A 20,247-nucleotide genomic window follows, 5' to 3' on the forward strand; every position below is an offset into this window, starting at 1 on the left:
TTCCTGGAGTCCCCACCCTCAAATACTGTCACATTTGCATTATATTTTCAGCATAGGAATTTTGGGGAGCAGGGGAGGATGCAAACATTCAGTCCCTAGCACTTCCTCATTGTTAAGAAAGGAATTCTCCCCTTCTACTTCCCTTTGTGAGTCCCGGAGTTAATTGGTTGGAGAAGATACTGAATATAGGAGCAAAGAGTAAAGGTTTGGTCCAGGGTTGTACCACAAGCTGTTGGATTATGGCTGTGGACAGACTCACTGAGATTGTTCTGTCTGAGGATGTTCACAGTACTTGGTCACAGTGAAGGGAGTTAATTTTCAGTATCTAGCATTCACCTCACAGTCATAGAACAGAGCAGTACTCGGTAGATGAATGTAGGCTGTAAATTTTGTTATTGGCCCACATGCCATCATTATTTGTACTTATATGCCCTGGTAATGAAATACAGGGTACTAAGGGTGATAATTATATATAAATTAAATTTTCTCAGCTTGCTTAGTTTTAAATTCTTGATACCTAATTTGTGGTTTCATTACACATTTAAACTAAAGACAATTAAATTGCATGCTCGCGTGCTGAATAGTAGTGCGAGTATCTTATTAGAACTCTATTTAGAATACTTTTTTCAGAAGTAATAACATAGTAGACATGCAACTAAATAAACTAGGACCTCTTTTTAGACTTAAATTATAAGGTGGTCTTGATAATGTTTTAACCATTGTACCCTTCTGTTGGCTCTCAGAGCCACAAAACAGAAAGTGGTGGGAATTTGATTATCATCTACTTTTTTCTGTGATTACTTATTGGTAGATTCCTAAAAGCATTTAATCTGTAAAATAAAGGGAAATCACCCATTATGATGTAAAATGTGTCAAATAACATGGTCTGTTAGTAGAAACAGATAGGCTACATTAAGACATCTGGTATTTCTGGAATACTAGATTTGCATAAGAGAGTGTTACTTAGTAGAATTCACTATTTTTTATTTTGATGACTCCCAATGTAAATGTCCAATCCATATTTTTCGCCTGAGTCTCAGACTCCTCATATACTTAACTTCCTGCTGACACTACACTCAGTTGTCTCTAAGCAAACTGGTCATCTTCCCTTTAAACTTTCATCTGTCTCCTGAAGAGGGGGTATAGATTCCTTCCACTTCTTATGCCCACTTTTTCATTGCTTATTAGTCAACAAGATCTGTTTTTTCTACCTGCATATATCCCTCTCCTGGTTCTCTCTGTCCACTATTCTTTGGTTTAGACCCCATCCTCTCTTGTTTTGACTATTTTGTTAGCCTCCTAAACATTCCCAGTCCCAGGCCCTTCTGATCATTCTTCACACTGTGATAGATTGAGCTGTCAGGAGAGTGTATGAGATTTTCACCCTTCCTGGTTTAAAACCATTTAATAGATACAATCTTACCCTCTTGGTGTGGTTTATAGGACTCTTGGTCATATGACTTCAGTCTATTTCTTTATCTTCATTTTTCAGTGACCTCTCACATACTGCCTATATTCAGTCCACACCAGATTTCTCTACTAAAAGAAGCCTTGTTGGTCTGTATCTATTACATCTGCTTGAATACACTATTCCTTACATTTGGATTGTCCTTCCCATTTTTTTCTTTTTCTTTTTCCTGAATACCTACCTTTCCTAAGATCCAGCTTAGGTTTGGATTTTCCTTAACCACTTTCTACCACCGTCCTCCCTGCCCCCATTCAAGGAGGGTTGACAGTTGTCTTCATCAGCTATCTAGACACATAGCACAAACCTTATTTGTGTGTCAGTCTTTTTCCCTATTACTCTAGGAACTTCTTTAGGATAGAGACTCTATCTTTTTAATCTGTGTAGACTCTGTATCTCTAGACATTAGCAAATATTTATTAAATACTATCTGTGTGCATCTCACACCCATTAGGATGTCCACCATCAAGAAAACAAAAAATAACAAGTTTGGTGAAGAAATTAGACCCCTTGTGCACTGGTGGTGGAAATGTAGAATGGTGCAGCTGCTCTGGAAATCAGTATGGTGGTTACTGAAAAAACTATAAGTGGACTTGCCATGATCCAGAAATCCCACTTCTGGATATATATCCAAAATAATTTAAGGCTTTTGAAGAGATATTTATATACCCATGTTCACTGCAGCGTTCTTCAGAATAGCCAAGAGGTGGAACCAACCCAAATGTCCACTGATGGATGAATTGGATAAACAAAATGTGGTGTGTGGAATACTACTGAGCCTTAAAAAGAAGGAAATCCTGTCACATGTTATAACATGGATGAACCTAGAGGATATTAAGTGATATAAGCCAGTCATAAGAAAACTAGTATAGTATGATTCCACCTATATGAGGTATCTATAGTCAAACTCAAGGAAACAGAAAGTAGAATGGTGGTTGCCAGGAACTGGAGAGAAGGGAAAATGGGGATTCATTTGATGGGTATAGAGTTCCAGGTTTGCAAGATGAAAAAGTTCTGGAATCTGTTACACAATATACATATTGTTAGTATGGCTGAACTGTACACTAAAAAATGGTTAAGGCAGTAAATTTTGTGTTTTGTGTTTTTTACCACAATTAAAAAAAATTCTACCTGTGTGGAAACCAGTGTACTATGAATCTTGCAGTAAACAAGTTTCTCTACACTGTGGGATATAATATAATATTATATCCCCTACATTGGGGATATAATAAAGACCCTGCCTTCACGGATGTCCCCACTTAACATTCTGTTTGAAGAGACAGTAAAAAGTTGGAATTAGAGTTACTGAATTTTGATTACTGCTTTATGGGAAAGATTCATGGTACTAATGGGGAAGATTTCTTAGGAGAGAATGATGCTACTGCAGAAACCTAAAGTATGAGTGGCTTTTGGCTGGGTGAGGGGATATATAGGGCTCTGAGGCAGGAATAGGAGGCTGCTTGAAAATTGTCAAGTGTGGTCAGAAGGGGAAGGATGACATTAGGCTGGGAGAAGAGGGTAGAGGTCAGGTCATTCAGGGTCATCTAGGCTAAATATTAAGGCTTGGGAGATTTACTTACTCCCAAGAAAAATGATAACTCATGGATGGGCTGAAGCAGTGATGTGTGATAGCCAGTTTTACTTTAAAATTGTCACTTTTGTTGGTAGAGAAACTGGAATGAGAGGAACTTGAACAGGACAGATCACCCAAAGCACAAAAGTGGCCTCAGTTGAGGTTATGGTAGTGAAAGTAGACAAGCAAACAATCTAAGAAAGGTTCAGAAAGGAGGGAGACTCAATATGATGATTGACTGGGTGTAAGGGATGACAAACACAAGGACTAAGGCCTGGGCTTCTGGATGGGTGGAGGTGCCATTCAGTGAGGAAGGTGGGGAGGACCCATCTGGGGCATGGCAGGGTATATCAGGACTTTAGTTTCAGACATGTTGAAATGTAGGTCAGACAACAACTTTTGGAAGGACAAGTAAATCAATAAATGAATTTTTGATATGCTTTAAAGAATGGCAGCTAGCATTGAACAAATACTCCAGGTGGAATCTACCTCAACAGTGCAAAGTAGTGGAGTGGTTTCATTTCCTGATGGGATCATCGTATTTATCAATTGAGGCCTGTAGTCAGGCATGCTTATTTTAACTTACTTCTTTTTAGAAGAATCTGAGGTGGCTTTTATCATAAAAATATTACAAATAAAATAGGCATGACTATTAACAACTAATCATTCTGGAATTCTTACAATGCAAGAGGCAGCATTCTAAGCACTTTACATGTATTATCATATAGTTCTGAGAATGGCCCTAAAAGGTGTTATCATCCAAACTTGAGAGATGTAGAAAGTTGAGATTTTGAGAAGTTAAAAAATACACCCAAGGTCACTTACGGAAAAAAAGCTGAAGTTGAAGGTAAGGTTCAAAACCAGGCAAAGGAGGAGGAAAAGAAAATGCAACAATTCTAAATTTCCTGTCAGTTAAGGTAAAAATGGGTATACTATTTTATAGCTATCATAACTAGAAAACTAGAAGAATGTCATCTCTTAGAGGAATTTTTCATCTTACCAAATTCATAACTAGAAAACTAGAAGAATGTCATCTCTTAGAGGAATTTTTCATCTTACCAAATTCTGAAAGTCATCTTGCAAGACTTCATGTATGGGGCATTGAAGGGTGTTGTGGGCTGGGTTCCCAGTATGGGTTTTATTATATCCCCTACATTGTTAAACATCCCAGTTGTTGTTTCTATAATAAATTGTGTCAATAAATTTAAGAGATGACCTGATTTACTGATGGTGATTCTCAGGAGTCCATGCCCATGCTCCTCAAAAGGGACTTCTTCCTTTTTGTGAGAACCACCTGGGAGATGAATTTCCAACTAGAAATCTTATTTCTCTTCTGCCCTCATTGTTCACACGTAATCTCTCTCTCTCTCACACACACACATACACACACACACACCCTGGTACTTGTGCTCACTGTGTATGCCATGATTCCTCCCTTCCCGGTTAAAAAATAGTGCTATCAATGGATAAAGAAGATGTGGTACATATACACAATGGAATATTATTCAGCCATAAGAAAGAAAACAAATCCTACCATTTTCAACAACATGGATGGAGCTAGATGGTATTATGCTCAGTGAAATAAGCCAGGTGGAGAAAGACAAGTACCAAATGATTTCCCTCATTTGTGAAGTGTAACAACAAAGCAAAACTGAAGGAACAAAATAGCAGCAGACTCACAGACTCCAAGAAGGGACTAGCCGTTACCAAAGGGGAGGGTTTAGGGAGTGTGGGTGGGGAGGGAGGGAGAAAGGGATTAAGGGGCATTATGATCAGCACACATAATGTAGGGGGAGGCACGGGGAAGGCAGTATAGCACAGAGAAGACAAGTAGTGACTTTATAGCATCTTACTATCCTGATGGACAGTGACTGCAATGGGGTGTGTGTGGGGGGGACTTGATAATAGATGTGAATGTAATAACCACAGTGTTCATGTGAAACCTTCATAAGATTGTATATCAATGATATCTTATTAAAAAAATAGTGCTATCACTGTTTACATAACGGATATTGAAGAATGCTATAGTTAGTTGTGTTACCAGGTGAGATATGTCATATCTCTCACATGTCTTGGAGCAGAAATAGATTCTTAACTTTTTGGTCAATTTCTTAGCCTATTTGGACTTCTATACCAAAATACCAAAGGTTTATAAACAACAGAAATTCATTGCATTTGTGGAGGCTGGAAAGTCCAAGATTAGGGCTCTGACATATTCAGTATCTGGTGAGGACCTGCCTCCTGGTTCACAGACACTGCCTTCTCACTGTGTCCACACATGAGGGGATGAGGGAGTTCTCTGGAGCCTCTCTCAGAAGGGCACTAATTCCAATCATGAGGGCTTCATCTTCATTTACCCCTCAGAAGCCCCACTTCTTAACACCATCACATTGGGTATTAGGATTATTGGGTATTAGGATTTCAACATAAGAATTTTAGGAGGACATAAACCTTCAGACCATAGCAGTCAGGTTCATATTACCAAGTATATAGGCTTCTAGTAATCTGAGTTCCATGGCAGAACTTAACATACCTTGTCCTAAATACCAGCTGAACATTTGTTACTGATTAGATAGACACTTCTAAGTTTTACTACCTGACAAGGCCCTGTGGTATGAATATTTTGTATTGTTGTTATAAAGGCAGATCTGTAAATTTTGGAAATATTAATGGTTTAATATTAACATTCTGTTGTAAAAATTGAGAAGTAACCAATATTCTGGATATGTGGAGGGAAGGGACATTTGCCTAGGAGAAAGGTAATGGCTCCATGATGGCAGCTCACTGTCCGTGAATGGTCCTGGTGTGCACCAGGAAATGCAGGCAGTTTGACTGGGCTGGGGGGTGTGGCAGCTCCACGGCCTGTACAGGAGGGACCTGTGAGCAATGGGGAAGTTAGAAGGAGTTGGAGATTTTTCTGGAAGCTGTGTTTTATCAGCAAGCACAATGTTTTAACTTACATCATGGGTTAATTTAAGATGGCTTAGTGGGAGGTGCTGACAGAGATTATAGGAAGGCTAGGCAAAGATCATTGTTTGGAAGGCCTTGTGTCCTGTGCTAAGGAATCTAGATTTTTATCTTGATGTGAAGGATTTTAAATAAGAAGTGACGTGGTCAGATTTTCATTTCAGGAGAAGTATCCTGTTCCTGGTGTGGAGAGAGATTTTAGGGGACTGAATCTGGAGGCAGGAAGGTCAGTTGTTCAGTCCAGACGTGATGGAAACTAGGGTAGTGACTTGAGGGGTGAAGATGAAAAGACAGATACCGAGTGGGTGATGTCTCTTCAACTCTGAGGTCTGACGGTGAGGGCGGGGTTGAGGGTGAGATCCATGTTTCCAGGCATGGGTGCCTGGGGAGCTTGTTGGAGACTTTGAAGTAGGAGCAGACGTTGGGGCTTAGGGGGCAGAGTGGAATCTAATTTTCATTTTGCTAATGAAGTGTTAAAGGGGTTCCCAGTGAGCTATGGTCATTGTGGTTAAGAGAACAAAAAAGGTTGAGCGAACTAGAGATAGTGATGAGATGGTACCCAAGCTGACTATTCATAGGAAGGAGCATAACTGTATGGGTTATGGGTTGATAGGCTGGGAAAAAATGGCCGGGGTCAAGGGATGGATGTCCAAAGAAATTGAAGAGCAGGCATGAATGGGTAGAATGAATGGGTGGGCATGAATGGGTAGAATGAATGGAAGGAGATGAAATGATTGCATGTGAGGAGGATGATGAATCCTAACGAGGCGGAGAGCTCTGTGGTGATGACAAGACTGAGCTGGGCATCCAGTCATGAAAATGCTGAAACCAAGGGGAGGCTAAGGTCATCAAGGCAGAGAATATTAAGATGAGGTTACGTTTGGAGGGGTTCTCCATGGGTTTCTCATTGATAAGCAATGCTGATGCTAAATAAGGACCTCATGATTCCTTATTTTACTTTGTAGTTCCTTTTATAAAATGCAAGGTGAAAATGTCCACAAAATTAAATAACACTTTGTTGTCTGGGCTTTAACTATAGAACCCTGGGAGAATAAACAGTGGGGTATTCTTTTGAAATATAACTTTTCAGAAAATGAACACTCAGGTGTAATTGATAGTAAATTTAATTTTTTATATACAATTTGGTTTGCTTTCATAACTTTCATACTGTATAATTTTTTATTCCTTTTTACTTATGTAGACAAAATCAAGGCCTCAAGAAATCTAGGCAAAACAACTCTTATCTTTCCAATGTAGATTTTTATGGTGTCTTATTTTTTTCCAAAGAAAATTATTCCTATTGCACCCAACTGAGCTTAATTAGTCCTATTTTTGAAACCTATGCAGTTTCAAAAAGATACTAATAAATAAATAAATAAATAAATAAATAAATAAAAAGATACTAATAGGCTATATGAATTTAAGCTACTTTTTCATGCTGAGTATTACCATGTTTGTAGAAGTTTCAGACACTTATTTCAATTTGTTATAAAGTGAAGGTGAGGTAAAGTCATGGATATTTGTGTGAAAACTTTCCGTGGAGAGAAAATCTAAAGTTTCTTTTTATTTTGATATAGTACTATGTCTCTCATGGTTGAGACTTTGAGTTGGAAGCCTTTCAGTTCACTCTGAGTATGAAAATCTGTCATTATTAGTGTTTGAACTTTTTAATGTCTGTTGAGAACTTATGTAAATTTGACTATGGAAAATGTCATTAAAAATATGTAGAGTCAAACAACTTGTTACTTTTTTATATATAGAATTCCAAGTCCATATAGTTCTTGCATTCATATCTAAATGGAACCATCATTAAGGGTTTTGGCTTCTTTTAAAGGGAAATATATTGTCTTGAGTTTTTGATGTTAATAAGAGTTTGGCATCTGGCCCAGGGATTATAATATCATTATGCTTCAAGCCATATTTAAAGAGGAGATTGCTAGAAGTGTAGTTGATATCCACAACTAACTTTATGAAAATTGATTAAAGTATTTGCCTGATAACCAGACCATTTACCCCCAGAAACTAGAACTAAAAACTCAAATATTAGTTTGTCATATATAAACTATTATTTAATACAATTCTGTATTCAGTCCACTTACACCTTATAATACCACAAACATATGAGTTGAATCATGTTCTCCCAGATGCACAGTGAATATTTCACTGTAATACAGAAAGCCTGTAACGTTTCTGCTAACACCAACATTATGGTAGTGTTCTATTAGACCTAATTTAGGTGAATGTGTAATAAAAGGGATCTGTTTCAGTGCTATAAATTTTTAAGGGAAAATGCAGATTTTAGACAGAATTACTTGTGTACTTGTAATATTTGGTGGGTTGGGCTGAATTTAATATTTCTTACCTGGCTGAATTAACAAGTACCAAAGTGACTGAGGAAGGTATGGCTAAGCATTTAGAGAACTTCTAATTCTGGGATCTTAGCCTCTAGTCTGGAGGGGAGTTAGGTGAGATGGATTTTTTTGGGGAAAGGAACTAGATGATAGATGTCATGACTGTATCTTGAGTTGTTACCTGGGTCTGGGGTCGGCGGCCTGCAACAGGGCTGCAGCTTGGACTGCTGGTAGGTGCTGTCAGTTGGTGGCCCTGGCTGCTCCTTGTGGTCAGGTGACCGTGGTTAGCACTTTTGTGGAATAAAAAGACTATGGATCTTGACATTATTTGATACAGCTGTTTAGTGTGATGGGGCGTTCAGAAAATGTGGGAATGTGGCAGCAGTGACCTGCCAGGCTTTCTGCAGGAGGCTGTCAGCAATTAGAATATTTAGCTAGGGTGGGCTGGGCGGCTACCTGATAAGCCTGTTAAAGGACTTGAAAAATGTTTTTCTACATTCAACCTTCAGGAAAAGACAAGGAATTTCTATATAAGAAAATCTAGGGCTACACTCCTCAAAGGGTGGGCCAAGGGCCAGCAGCATTGACACCAGCTAGAAGCTTGTTAGAAATGAAGAATTCCAGGTCCTCAACCTAGCTTTACTGATTGTAATCTGCATTTTGACTAGACTTTCAAGTAATTCATGTAAAGCTTTAAGGTTTCAGAAGCACTGGTCTTGGGCATAAAATGTTCTTTTGAGGCAGAAGAGAGAATTATAGGAGTTTGTAATGTCACAAAAGCCATGGGAGGAGGGGACCCTAATAGCCGCAGGTGGCTGGTGGCTCCAGAAGTGCTCCAGGACTCATGGCCACTTAGGTAGGACTTGGGCCATCCCCATTCTGCATGGAAATTTGGACCAGGTAGTATCTGAGGTTTTTTGTTACACGCCATCCTGTGAATATAAATATGATTCATTATCAAGCTTTCATTTTGTTCTGGATGTTTCTATTATTGGAGGATAATTGAGAATCCTCTTTGACACCTTTTCTGAGAACCAGTATGGAAAATGTAAGGAAATGCCAGAAGACTTGGTTGACCAAGATTGTTTTCACCCTCAGATTTGTAGTAGATACGAGAGTAGGATTAAGAAGCTTATCTAATTAACTGACAGAAGGACTTCAACATAAACAAATAAACAAACAAAAAAAATATATGTACAGCTGTTTGCTATATAGTTAAAACAGTTCTGTTACCTTATAAGTTGGTTTTTTTTTTTTTTAAGCTTTTCTTGTGCCATGTATGCCTTTGGCAATCTGGTGAACTCTGTGGGCTGCTTCTCAGAATGGTATTTTAAATGTGTAACTATAACAAAGTACACAGGCCTATAAAGGAAGCCAATAAATAATAACATTCTCAAGATAATAATTTAAAAATTTAGGATAAGGTAATCATCAGTATCTACTCTTTACTGTGATTCAAAATACCAATTAGCGTGAATGTACTTTCTTTAAGATCTGCAATAACTTGTTATGTGATAGGGAAATATTTTTGATTCCTACAAGTGACAAAGCTAACCATACTGCTGATATTAACCAGGTTTTTCTTCTTGATTGTAATACTTAATTTCAGTTAGAAGTTAGTGAAAATAAAGATGTGACATTTTTTCCCCTAAATGATTGATAGATTCCAGATTTCATATTCTAAGGTGTTTATATATTCTAGGACCACATTTTAATTTTTACTTCTGTTGGAAACCTCTGGTAGGATTACGTGTAAAGTTGTAATTTCTTATTTACCTAATGTTCATTCAAAAGTATTTGCTGAGTTCATACTTTGGGTACAGAGTTGGGGTAGGAAGGATACCAAATTGAATGAATGAATGTCCATACCTTTAAATATTAACTGGAAAAATACTTTTATTTCTAAAAACCAAGATAAATTTTATAGAAATCCAGTATGTATTTTAGCTCTTTTTAAGTTTGCATTGTTGCTTATACCTTAAAGTTTGGGGAACACAGAAAACTTCAATTTACCTGATCATGAATTACCTGGAACTCTCACTTAGATTCTGAAGCTCCTTCCTTGGAGAATGTTTCAGGTGGGTGATGGGTAAGCCTGTCCTTTTAACAGATTTGCCAGATGGATCCTTATCAACAGGCAAAATTTAGAAAAGCTGAGCTAGATAATACTTTAATATGTACATAGAAGCACTTGGACTAGTCACACTAGTAATTATTTTCGTAAGGAGGGATTGTGCTGTTTATCTTGTCTGCGTTTCTAGGAGGAATCTTCACTACAGTAGGGCAACTTTGTAAAAAGGCCTGACATTGGCAGATGGCTTCCTCTAAGGAAAAGGGGTTTTTTCTTTCATCTGACCTGTGAATATAGTGACTGTATTTTGTGAACCCAGAGTCTGATTTACAAACTTTTTGTGGGTGGGAATATTCATATAAATTTTAACTTATTTAATATATGTAACATATCACTTCTAGAAATATAAAATTAGGTGAAGAAGGGATATATACCAAAGGATGACAGGCTAATTTATCATTGCAATAAAAGCCATTTATTACAGGCACTGGGTAAAGTACTTTGCATGTGTACTTCCTCTTCAGGAAGTATTTGAATGAATGGTTGAAAATAACTACCCTATGAATTAGATGTTATGATCCTCATCCTACAATTGAGGAAATCGAGTCTTAAAGAAGTCAGGGAATGAGCTCAAGGTCACCGAGTTGGTGGAAAGCCAGAATTTAACTCCATGCATTCCAAACTGTATCTGTGACAGCCAAATCTTAAAAAAAAAAAAGGTAATTATGCTCTTTGTCATAGTGTTTGCACACATGCACATAGTCATGTCCATTATGTCATTCTCTTTTCCATCTTTTTTCATCTCTTCTTGATCACTCAGTACTCCTTAAGTGTCAAAACCAAGACATTCATTTTTATTGTTTGTAAACAGTTTTTTGTCTACTTACTTGTAATCGACTGAGCATAATAGACATATTTCTTTTTAAAGTTACATTGTTAAGTTTTGTTTTTTACTTATGAATTTATGACCCTAGGCAATAAAATTATATCCCATTTATACTCTTAAGTACTCATTGGAGCTAATTATTAAAAGAATAGCATAAAACTAATATAACCTGTGGTCTTTTAAGATGACCACGGCCTGGGCTGACATCAGTCACCAGGTGCGGATTTAGTGCTTGGTGGGTGCCTAAAACTGCCAACTGCTGTAGAAGAGACAGGTAACAGGGCATGCCCTGACCCTTGCAAAGTTGTTCTCTTGGGGAGAGGGAAGACCCCTACTCCTTGGTGGGATTGGAACTCACAGTGTGGAAGTGTGTGTGGTTGGCAAAGGGAACACGAGGTAGGTGAATGGAAGGAGTTATTTCTGCAGCTGCTGTGTGATCATATTAGGTAAACTGCCTGCTTAGTCATTGGATAGGGATCTGAAATACAGATAAGAAACCACTTCAGTCTTAATATTCTGACTGGCACCGTTGTGGAAAATAGCGCAGGAATGACACTGAGTCTGCATTTGGCTGTCTGGTGCACAGAAACTTGTCACTCGTACTGTTTGGTCAGTAGAGCTCTACTGATTCTCTCTGTGCTGGGCAGAAACTGTCAGGCACTTTGTACAAGGGGTTGGTGTTTTGGTTGAAAATGAAAGATGCCAAATGCATGTGACACAGGATTATTCCTTGGGGTCACAGAAGATGATGTTGTTTCCGCCATCTTCTAGAACAGAGAGTCATCTTTTTCTCTTCTGTAGCAGACATAATGAAACTGGAGATGTGGAAGCTTCTGTTTGAGTCTTTAAGACCAACAGTTTCCCCTCCACTCTCTTCTTTCCCTGTGTTAACGTTCTGGGGTTATTATTATTTTTTTTCTTTTTCCCTTTCAGTTTGGCACCAGTTATCTCTGATTCAGGTCTTGCTGTGGTTGTTAGTTCCTTGGATGAAGTGTCAACACATTTGACCCTCCTTCGCCTCTTCCCCAGCTTCTCCCATTTGGCTAAAGAGTGAATGAGGTGTTTTTCTCATTCTTGTGCACTCACCATAGCTGGCCGTTTGTGAGGCAGCTGTTGTGTGGGACAGCAGCTGCGGGGCATGGAGGCTGAATGCTGGGCTCTTTTCTAAGGGGAGAATTAGAGCTGCTCCCTAGCATAGCACCGGAGGTACCATTAGAGGGTACTGCTGGCCCTTCACATCAGTGGGCTGTACAGCTGGGAATCCAGTAAGAGGAAACTAGATGAAGCTCTGGCAGTTCTTTGTCAAGAGGTTTGAATATAACCAGTGTTAGAGCAGAGCCATGCACACCTTGGATCTCTGCTGTCCTGCGTGCAAGCTGTGAACAGTGTAGTAAAACCTGCAGGGGTCCGTGACGCTTTGCTTTCAAAGCATCCTGTTATTACTTCTTAATAGTAGAAGTTAATGTTCTGCTGTATCAGCTCCATGCATTATTGAAACAGTAGGTTAGTATTTGCTACATAACAATAAGCATTTTAATTGTTTACTTTATATATCTGAATAAAATTCTGTTTAAGTACAGATGCTCTATTACATTATTTGGAATACTTTTAGACTGAATAAATCTTATTTATTGCAAAGCCAATAATTTCAATCATGTTATTATATTTCAAAAAATGTACTTGTTCTCTTGTGTTAGTAAAGATAAAGTAAGGTGAACTTTAATAATAATTGGAGATAAGGTGGGAGACTTATTAAAAAACTATAAACCAGCAAACAAAATGTATGTATTTTGATGAGTCTTTTGCCTGTGTAGAGACATATACTTAATGTCCTTAGGTGATATGAACCTAAGTCGTTCAAATTTGGTCTTTTTTTGATTTAAGATATTATAGTGGTTTCTTAGAACCTTTGTATGTTAATTTTCTCAAAGGGGAGAAGTAAGGGAAAGTGAAAAGGAGTTCCTTATAACCCTGACTTCCAACTGGGAATAAAGTTTAGAAAGGATGTTACATGAAGACCAGGAAGGAAAATAGCAGCTCTAATCTGACAGCACTCTTCACGGCATTGTACAATTGTCAGGAGGAGGAGCTGGCTTTAGGATTTGAGATAATTGTGTTTGATTGGGGTATATATACTTTTTTAAAAATCCCAATTCACAGTGTAGTTACTATCTGACAGTGTAGAAAAGATATTTCAGAATTATGTTGACTATTCTCTATGCTGTACTTTCATCCCCATGGCTAATTTACATTGTGATTGAGATTTTTTGCCTCTTTATCCCTTTGACCAACAAATTGCATTTGATTTGGGGTGTATATGCTTTTAAACAATAGTTTTCAATTCACATTTTATCTTTCATGAGTAAGAGACAATTACTGTCCTTGACTGAGCTCTCATTTCAGTGTCCACAGGGGCTGTTTGCTGGCAGTTCTACTATAGAATAAAGACTATCTTGTAGATATATTATGTCTCATCATTTGGATAAATGTTTGATGCCAGAGCCAAGAAAATGAGACCCAAGGGACCCATCTTAAAAGTCTTTTAGTATTCACTAAAAAGCAAATCAATACTTAGCCCAGTGGACTGCTCATAGGTGAAACCTACTTTGAATAAGACTTAATTAAAATGTTTACACTTAAGTATGTGAACTGTGAATTGTTTAATTTGCGGCTCTGGAATATTTCTTATGGGTTAATTAACCTTTTTTTTTCTCCTCTTGCAGAATTGGCTAGATCCCTCAAAAGAAATCAAGAGACAACTGCGAAGTGAGTATATAAATAATCATATTGTGAAATTAAGTTCATCTTTACTTCCATTTCTATCTTTGACAAAAATCAAAGGAATGTAGACTAGCAAAATGAGAGAGTGATAAGTGATCGGCTCTGTTTTCTGTTATATCATACAGAAGTTAAAGTACTAGCAGTATTTTTGTTGAATCGTGACATTATTTTGTGTATCGCTTGGGGACTCCTCTGTCGGTCAAGAGGTTCTAGACTCCTAGTCTTAAATACTCCCTTGCAGTATATACCACTGTGAAGTGGTACCTGACATTTTTTCTCTAGGGGAAAGAATAAGAAGCTGCTTTCCTGTAACTTTCACTTTTTATGTGAATTTTACTATAGGTAACCTGTTACTGTTGCTTTGTCTACCTCACTTTGGAAGCACATAATTAGCTTAATTAATGTGCGTAGCCCAGAGGCATATAGATGCAGTGTTCCTCGGTGTGCTGCAGTGAGGGTCTGGGCAGAAGAGCGTGCAGACCAGTCTTTTCAGTCCTCTGCGGTCATTGCCTTTGCTTCTCCTCTTCCACAGTCTAAGGCTGCTTCCTGTGTCCTTCGCATCTGGGTTGTTAGTCCTGCTTGGCCCTTTCTTCCATTTCCCCATCTGCTCCCATTGTAGCCTCCCCCAGTGACTATGGGTCCCACCCTCCCCAGCTCCAGCTCCTTCAGAAGGTTCTGACCCTGCAGGTTACCTTGCCTATGTCTGGTTTGTGATTTCTACACTGAAAAATGTTGTCACCACAGAAAAATCTCTCCTAGGGATGTGGATATATAGTCAGTTGATTTCAGGGTCTGTGAATGACTGAAGCAGGAATGGTGGGGAGCCGTGAACAGCTAGAATTTTTAGAACAGAATTCTGTCAGCTCTTCTAGACTGTGGGCCTCAGAGCTGCTCAAGGAGAAGCGACTTGCCTGTGTGCCAGCCTGTGGAAGATTTTTTGTACTGTTAGTTTCATTTCCCTACTTATTTGTTATTTCCAAGGTCAACATCCTGGAGCAAATCTGTACTTTTCCCTTCTGTTCCTTACCCCCTTCCTCCTTTCTCATTTTAGTTTCTGTACATTTGTTTTCTTTCTTTCTCAAATGGTCACCCTTTTTGGTAGTTTTCCTATTAATTCTTTGCATCTCATTTTTCTTAGCATATACCTTATTTTTTCCATTTCTTCTCCTCATAGAGGAAATCTTTATCTTTCTTTGTTTCCATCTTTGATTTAGGGTGACTGTCCTGATTTGCCCACGATTAAGGGACAGAGGGGTTTAGAGCCGAGGCTGGAACAGTTCCACGCAAACTGGGATGGTTGGTCACCCTGTCTTTTGACTGTTACCCTGGCTTTCCAGCATCCTTCTCCCTCTCTCCCTTATGCCCCTTGCTCCCTGCATTTATTATCTTGCTGTTTCATCCATTTGTGTTTGCTTCATGACAGAAAAGAGGAAAAAGAAAAGGAGTAATTAGACGTAGATGAATTTAGTTTTAATTATGGAAGAAGCTGTATGGAATAAGCTTGCCCATGATTAATATATAAACAGTCCATAGCTAGATCAATTTATATATAGGTAGGTAAAAAATACAGTAATAGATAACTCAGAGCTTAGCATTTTTGGTGCTATAAGTATTCTATTAGAAACTTATCCCTGTAGCTATAGCCAGGTAAGCCTGTGCTCGTGTTAATATCTGGAAAACAGAAAATAAGGATCCATTAAGGGATAATTCTGTGATGACTCTCTCTCCTTAGTTATGGGTTAGCAGTCACCTTGAAGAAGTGCATATTCACACTCAGCTTAGTGCTCTAGACCCAGAAACATCACTGGATGCCATTATGATATTTTAAATGTGCAACGCAGAACTGAAATCTGTTTCTTGAATTCAGCAGGATTGACTTTATGGTAGATTAGTGATGTTCTGAGCCCAAATCCAGCAAAAGTGTGTGTGTGTGTTCATAGTAGTCATTTAATAAGTGGCTTTTGAGTGAGAGAAGCTAGGGTTCTGATGGTGAGAGAAGGACAAAATGACACACTGAACAAGAGAATGGGAGTGAATAAAATCTTCTCCAAGCCTATAAATTAAGACAATCATGAGGGCTTCAAATATGTATAGAATGAAATGGCATGCACATGTTTTTGTTTATATTTAGAAATACTATGAACTTTGAGCACAACTCTAAATTCAGGCCAGTGGAACTCTTTGGATCCATTTAACAGCATAATAACTGTCCTCTCCTTAGAGTTGTGTGTGTGTGTTTTTAAGCCATCCAATATAGTTAGCACTGCTTAAATTTTAATGTGCAAATAGGAAATGTTCTGACTTTTAATAAGTCATTTATGACATGGTTGTTCTATATATTAATTCTTTGTGGCATAATACTTTAGTGTACTTACACACTGACTTCATAAAACCTGGGAAATAATTTTATTGCCTTAAAGTATTAAAACATTTTGCCATTCTCCCTTTGGGATTTGTTTTAGCACTTCCTTCAAATAGCCCATTAATCATTTCTTGAATAGCTATGGTGATCACTTGATCATCACCCACCTCCTCTCAACAACGTAGAAATCCTAAAATTCTTTTTATTCAGGGGTGGAGAATATTTGGCACCTAGAGATTCTGTGGTTAAAACAAATCTTATCTCAAAGCTATTGCATGGAGGTTTTATTATATTAAAATTATCGCACAGATCACTATACAAAACATTTGTTAAAGTATTAGTAAATATTTACAAGTGAATCTTTTTCTTTAATTGATGTTTGTTTTTCCTTTTGTTTCCTTTTGTTTCATTTTGTAAATATTAGTTTTCTTTAAATGAAAAGTGAAGCTCTGATTTATAGTGGAACTAGACTATACTGTTTGAACATTGACCCTTAAGTTTTATCAAAATAAATGGTAATTCTGTTGGTTGGATAAATACCCATGATGTTTAATAATTACAGATCTTCCCTGGCTGTTCACCTTTAATGTGAAGTTTTATCCTCCTGATCCTTCTCAATTAACTGAAGATATCACCAGGTACTTTATATTTTCTTTGAAAAATGAATCTTTACTTATTCTTGTCATTTATTTCTGTGCCCTGGGAGAATGGTAGTAATTTCAAGATTAAAACCAAAGCATTTTTTTCTAAGTTAAGTTGTAGAAGTTCCCTTGGAAATGGATGAATGCCAACATATTTAGAAATATTGCCAGTTTCAAAAATTTTATTCTTTTCTGTTTTATAGTTAAGTAATGAAATATTTTAAAACATTATGTTGCTGGCAACTTTGATTCTTATGATTTAAAAAGTTTTTGGTATTTAATATTTCAGATTTCAATACTAAGATGGTATTTACTGCATAGCCCATATGTGCCTGTGTACTAGTCTCATACTACAAAGGTGATGTAAGGGTAGAAAAATGAAATAGTTAAAAACTGAACTGTTATTTTACTACCCCTCTCCCTCAAGGAGGAAAAGCCAATAAGGTAGGCTTTCTTATGTAACAGTCAACAGCTATTTCATTTCCACCTCCTTTGAGGTTGCCTGGACTATGTGAACACATGCCGAAGTTGCAAATGAAAGACTCAGTTTTAGGAGCAAGAGGGCATTTACTGATTCTGGGAGTGTCTGAGTCTTTGACAGTAACCTAGGAAAGTTTGAAGCCACAAGTACCTATATATCTTGACCCTGTTCAGCTGGGTACCAGGGAGAGAACTTCTTAGCTTTGGTAAGAATGGGTCCATAGATTACATGGCCACATAAAATTGTGTTCAGTATGTATACTTTTTAAAACCTAGAGAATCTTAGCGAAAGACTCTGCTTTTGATGCCTATGGTTCCTGTGCCCTTGAATCTTTCTGCTAGGCCAGTTTTGTTGTTGGACTTCAAGTTGCATAGGTACTTAAAGAGCACACGAAACAGAAATGATGGAGATTTTTTTTCAATATTGGATAAAGAACAGGCCATTTTTTTCTTTTACTACTTGTTGCTGAATAGGAGTTCACTGATACTAATTAAGTTGTGATTGAATTAGCTTCAACTAGTAAATAATAAATAGTAGCTTTTGTAAATACACAGAGAGCTGCTTTAGAGCATAAAATGTGACAGGTAGGCATGTGTAGGACACAGAGCCTGACCACATGGGTGCCTTTTGCACAGTGTACGTAACTGGGGCTTTGTGACCCTCTACCCTCTCTGCACATGAATTCCTCCTTGAAATTGTTTGTTTGGGGCATGATAATCCTTTGGTAATTGCACGTTGAGTATTGGTGAGTGCTTTGGCTTTCCTTTTAAATGGGGCTTGAACACTCTCCCTGTGGGTAGTGGAAGAATGAGAGTCCAATGAGGTGACTAAAAGCCTCAGCAGTGCAGCCTGAGACCAGCCCCCTGCCTGCCTGTTCTGGAAGCCTGGTAGACTAAATATCATGACTGAAACCTGGACTTGAGTGAGTATTTGGAAGGTAGGGCAGGCTGTTGAGGGCAAGAATACTGTTAGAATCATGTTTGAAGAAGGCTGTGTCCTGTGTGAAGAAGACAGAGTTGGGAAATTCAGGAAGCTGTGGCAATTTTTGTTTGAAGTTTTTGGGACTTAGTCTTGAAAACAGAGGAAAGGACTGATGTGGAAAGTAGAGAAAGTATAAAAAGGAGCAATAAGATTTTGGTAATAGATGGAATCTCTGTGTATGGGTCTTAAAAGTGCCATAAAATGTGGAGAACTAGCACTCTTCTTGATTAGACTTAGCAAATTTGAAGATAATGTGAAATCATAGTTTAAAATTTGAAATAAGTGCAGTTTTACTCATGGTGCTCTGGGGATCATGGAAACATCAAATTCTCCTTAGAGAGCTCACACAATTTATTAGAAACAATTGTACTGTAGCGATAGTGAGGTGACTTTTATTTTATCCGAAAATGATTAAGCATTTGCCTTGTGGCAAGTACTTGGCTAACTGTGGGCCTATGATGATAAACAGAGTCCCTGCCCAGCCTGACCATAGACTTGGTGGTAATACAGGTATAACTGAACTGTGTGGGGCTGGCATGGGCTCTCTGACCAGTAGCAGCAAGGCCTGGACCAGCGGCAGCACGCCCGCTAGGACTAGGACTAGGGCGGGGGCTAGGGGCCGGTAGTAGAGGACAAGAGGAGGATGGGGCCGTGACCCCCGTGTGCTTGGCAGAAGCACCTGCAGAAAGAAGGTGGCCAGCTGCCCATGGGAATGGCAGTCTCTAAAAGATCTATAAGACTGAGAGTTCCTGTTTAGGGGAATTAACCTTAGGCAAGTAAGTTAAGTTGCTCAAGGTCACATAGAGTCAGCTTTGCCTAGCCCTGAAGCCCATGCTTTTTCTTCTATAAACTGAACTAGCTGCCTCTTTAGATGGGGTAAATGGGCAAGTTAGGGCTTCAAAGTAGAGTCTGATTTACAATTGTTGTTCAAGGCATCTCAAGAAAATAAATTAGTATAAAAAGGGCAGTGAGGATAAAGGTGGGTGACCTTAGCTTTTCTTGCAAATGCCTGAGAAATAGAGATATTTAAAAAATTCATTAACCTTTACAACTTTTGAAGGGCATGCAAATTGTGATTACAGATTTAAATTCAAGGAGATAGTCTAACTTGATTGGAATATTTACCTTCAGTCACAAAACTTTATTGTAATAGTAACTATTACTGGAATTGCAGTTCAGAGTTTGTATTCTATTACTTAGTCATACAAACTCAGTTTCTGTACATAAGCCCCAGAAGATGAGGAGTCCAGGGAGCAAGGTGGGCTTTTTATTAGACTTTTTTTTGCTATATATATATATATATATATGAAGGTTGCCTATGTTGTTTATTTGTTTTCAAAGAAGTATTGGAAGTATGAGGGCTACAATCCGAACTAATTGTTCTTCCGCAACCCTTTTCTACCTCTGGCTCCTTGCAGATACTTCTTGTGCCTTCAGCTCCGGCAGGACATTGCCTCTGGTCGCCTGCCCTGCTCTTTTGTGACTCATGTCCTGCTGGGATCTTACACACTGCAGGCTGAACTTGGGGACTATGATCCGGAAGACCATGACAGTAACGACCTCAGTGACTTTCTGTTTGCCCCCGCTCAGACAAAGGAGCTGGAAGAGAAGGTGGCAGAGCTGCATAAAACCCACAGGTCTGTTGGCTTGCTTAATGGAGAGAGAATGGCCATGGCAGATTGAAATAG

The 20,247-nt window shown here is 38.3% G+C and overlaps 1 protein-coding gene across 17 annotated transcripts in view; it reads left to right on the forward strand.

The window, feature by feature from the left end:
* The window catches only part of EPB41L2 (erythrocyte membrane protein band 4.1 like 2), a 198,467-nt gene that overhangs the window by 119,728 nt on the left and 58,492 nt on the right, over window positions 1-20,247 (forward strand). For all 17 annotated transcript variants that reach the window (XM_036903807.2, XM_036903809.2, XM_036903795.2 and 14 more), the window contains exons 5-7: window positions 14,037-14,079; window positions 17,019-17,094; window positions 19,978-20,196. In XM_036903807.2, coding sequence (XP_036759702.2) covers window positions 14,037-14,079; window positions 17,019-17,094; window positions 19,978-20,196 — 338 coding nt within the window. The remainder of the gene's footprint in view (window positions 1-14,036; window positions 14,080-17,018; window positions 17,095-19,977; window positions 20,197-20,247) is intronic.

The sequence above is a fragment of the Manis pentadactyla genome, chromosome 12 (genome assembly GCF_030020395.1).
Source record: "Manis pentadactyla isolate mManPen7 chromosome 12, mManPen7.hap1, whole genome shotgun sequence".
Taxonomy (NCBI): Eukaryota; Metazoa; Chordata; class Mammalia; order Pholidota; family Manidae; genus Manis; species Manis pentadactyla.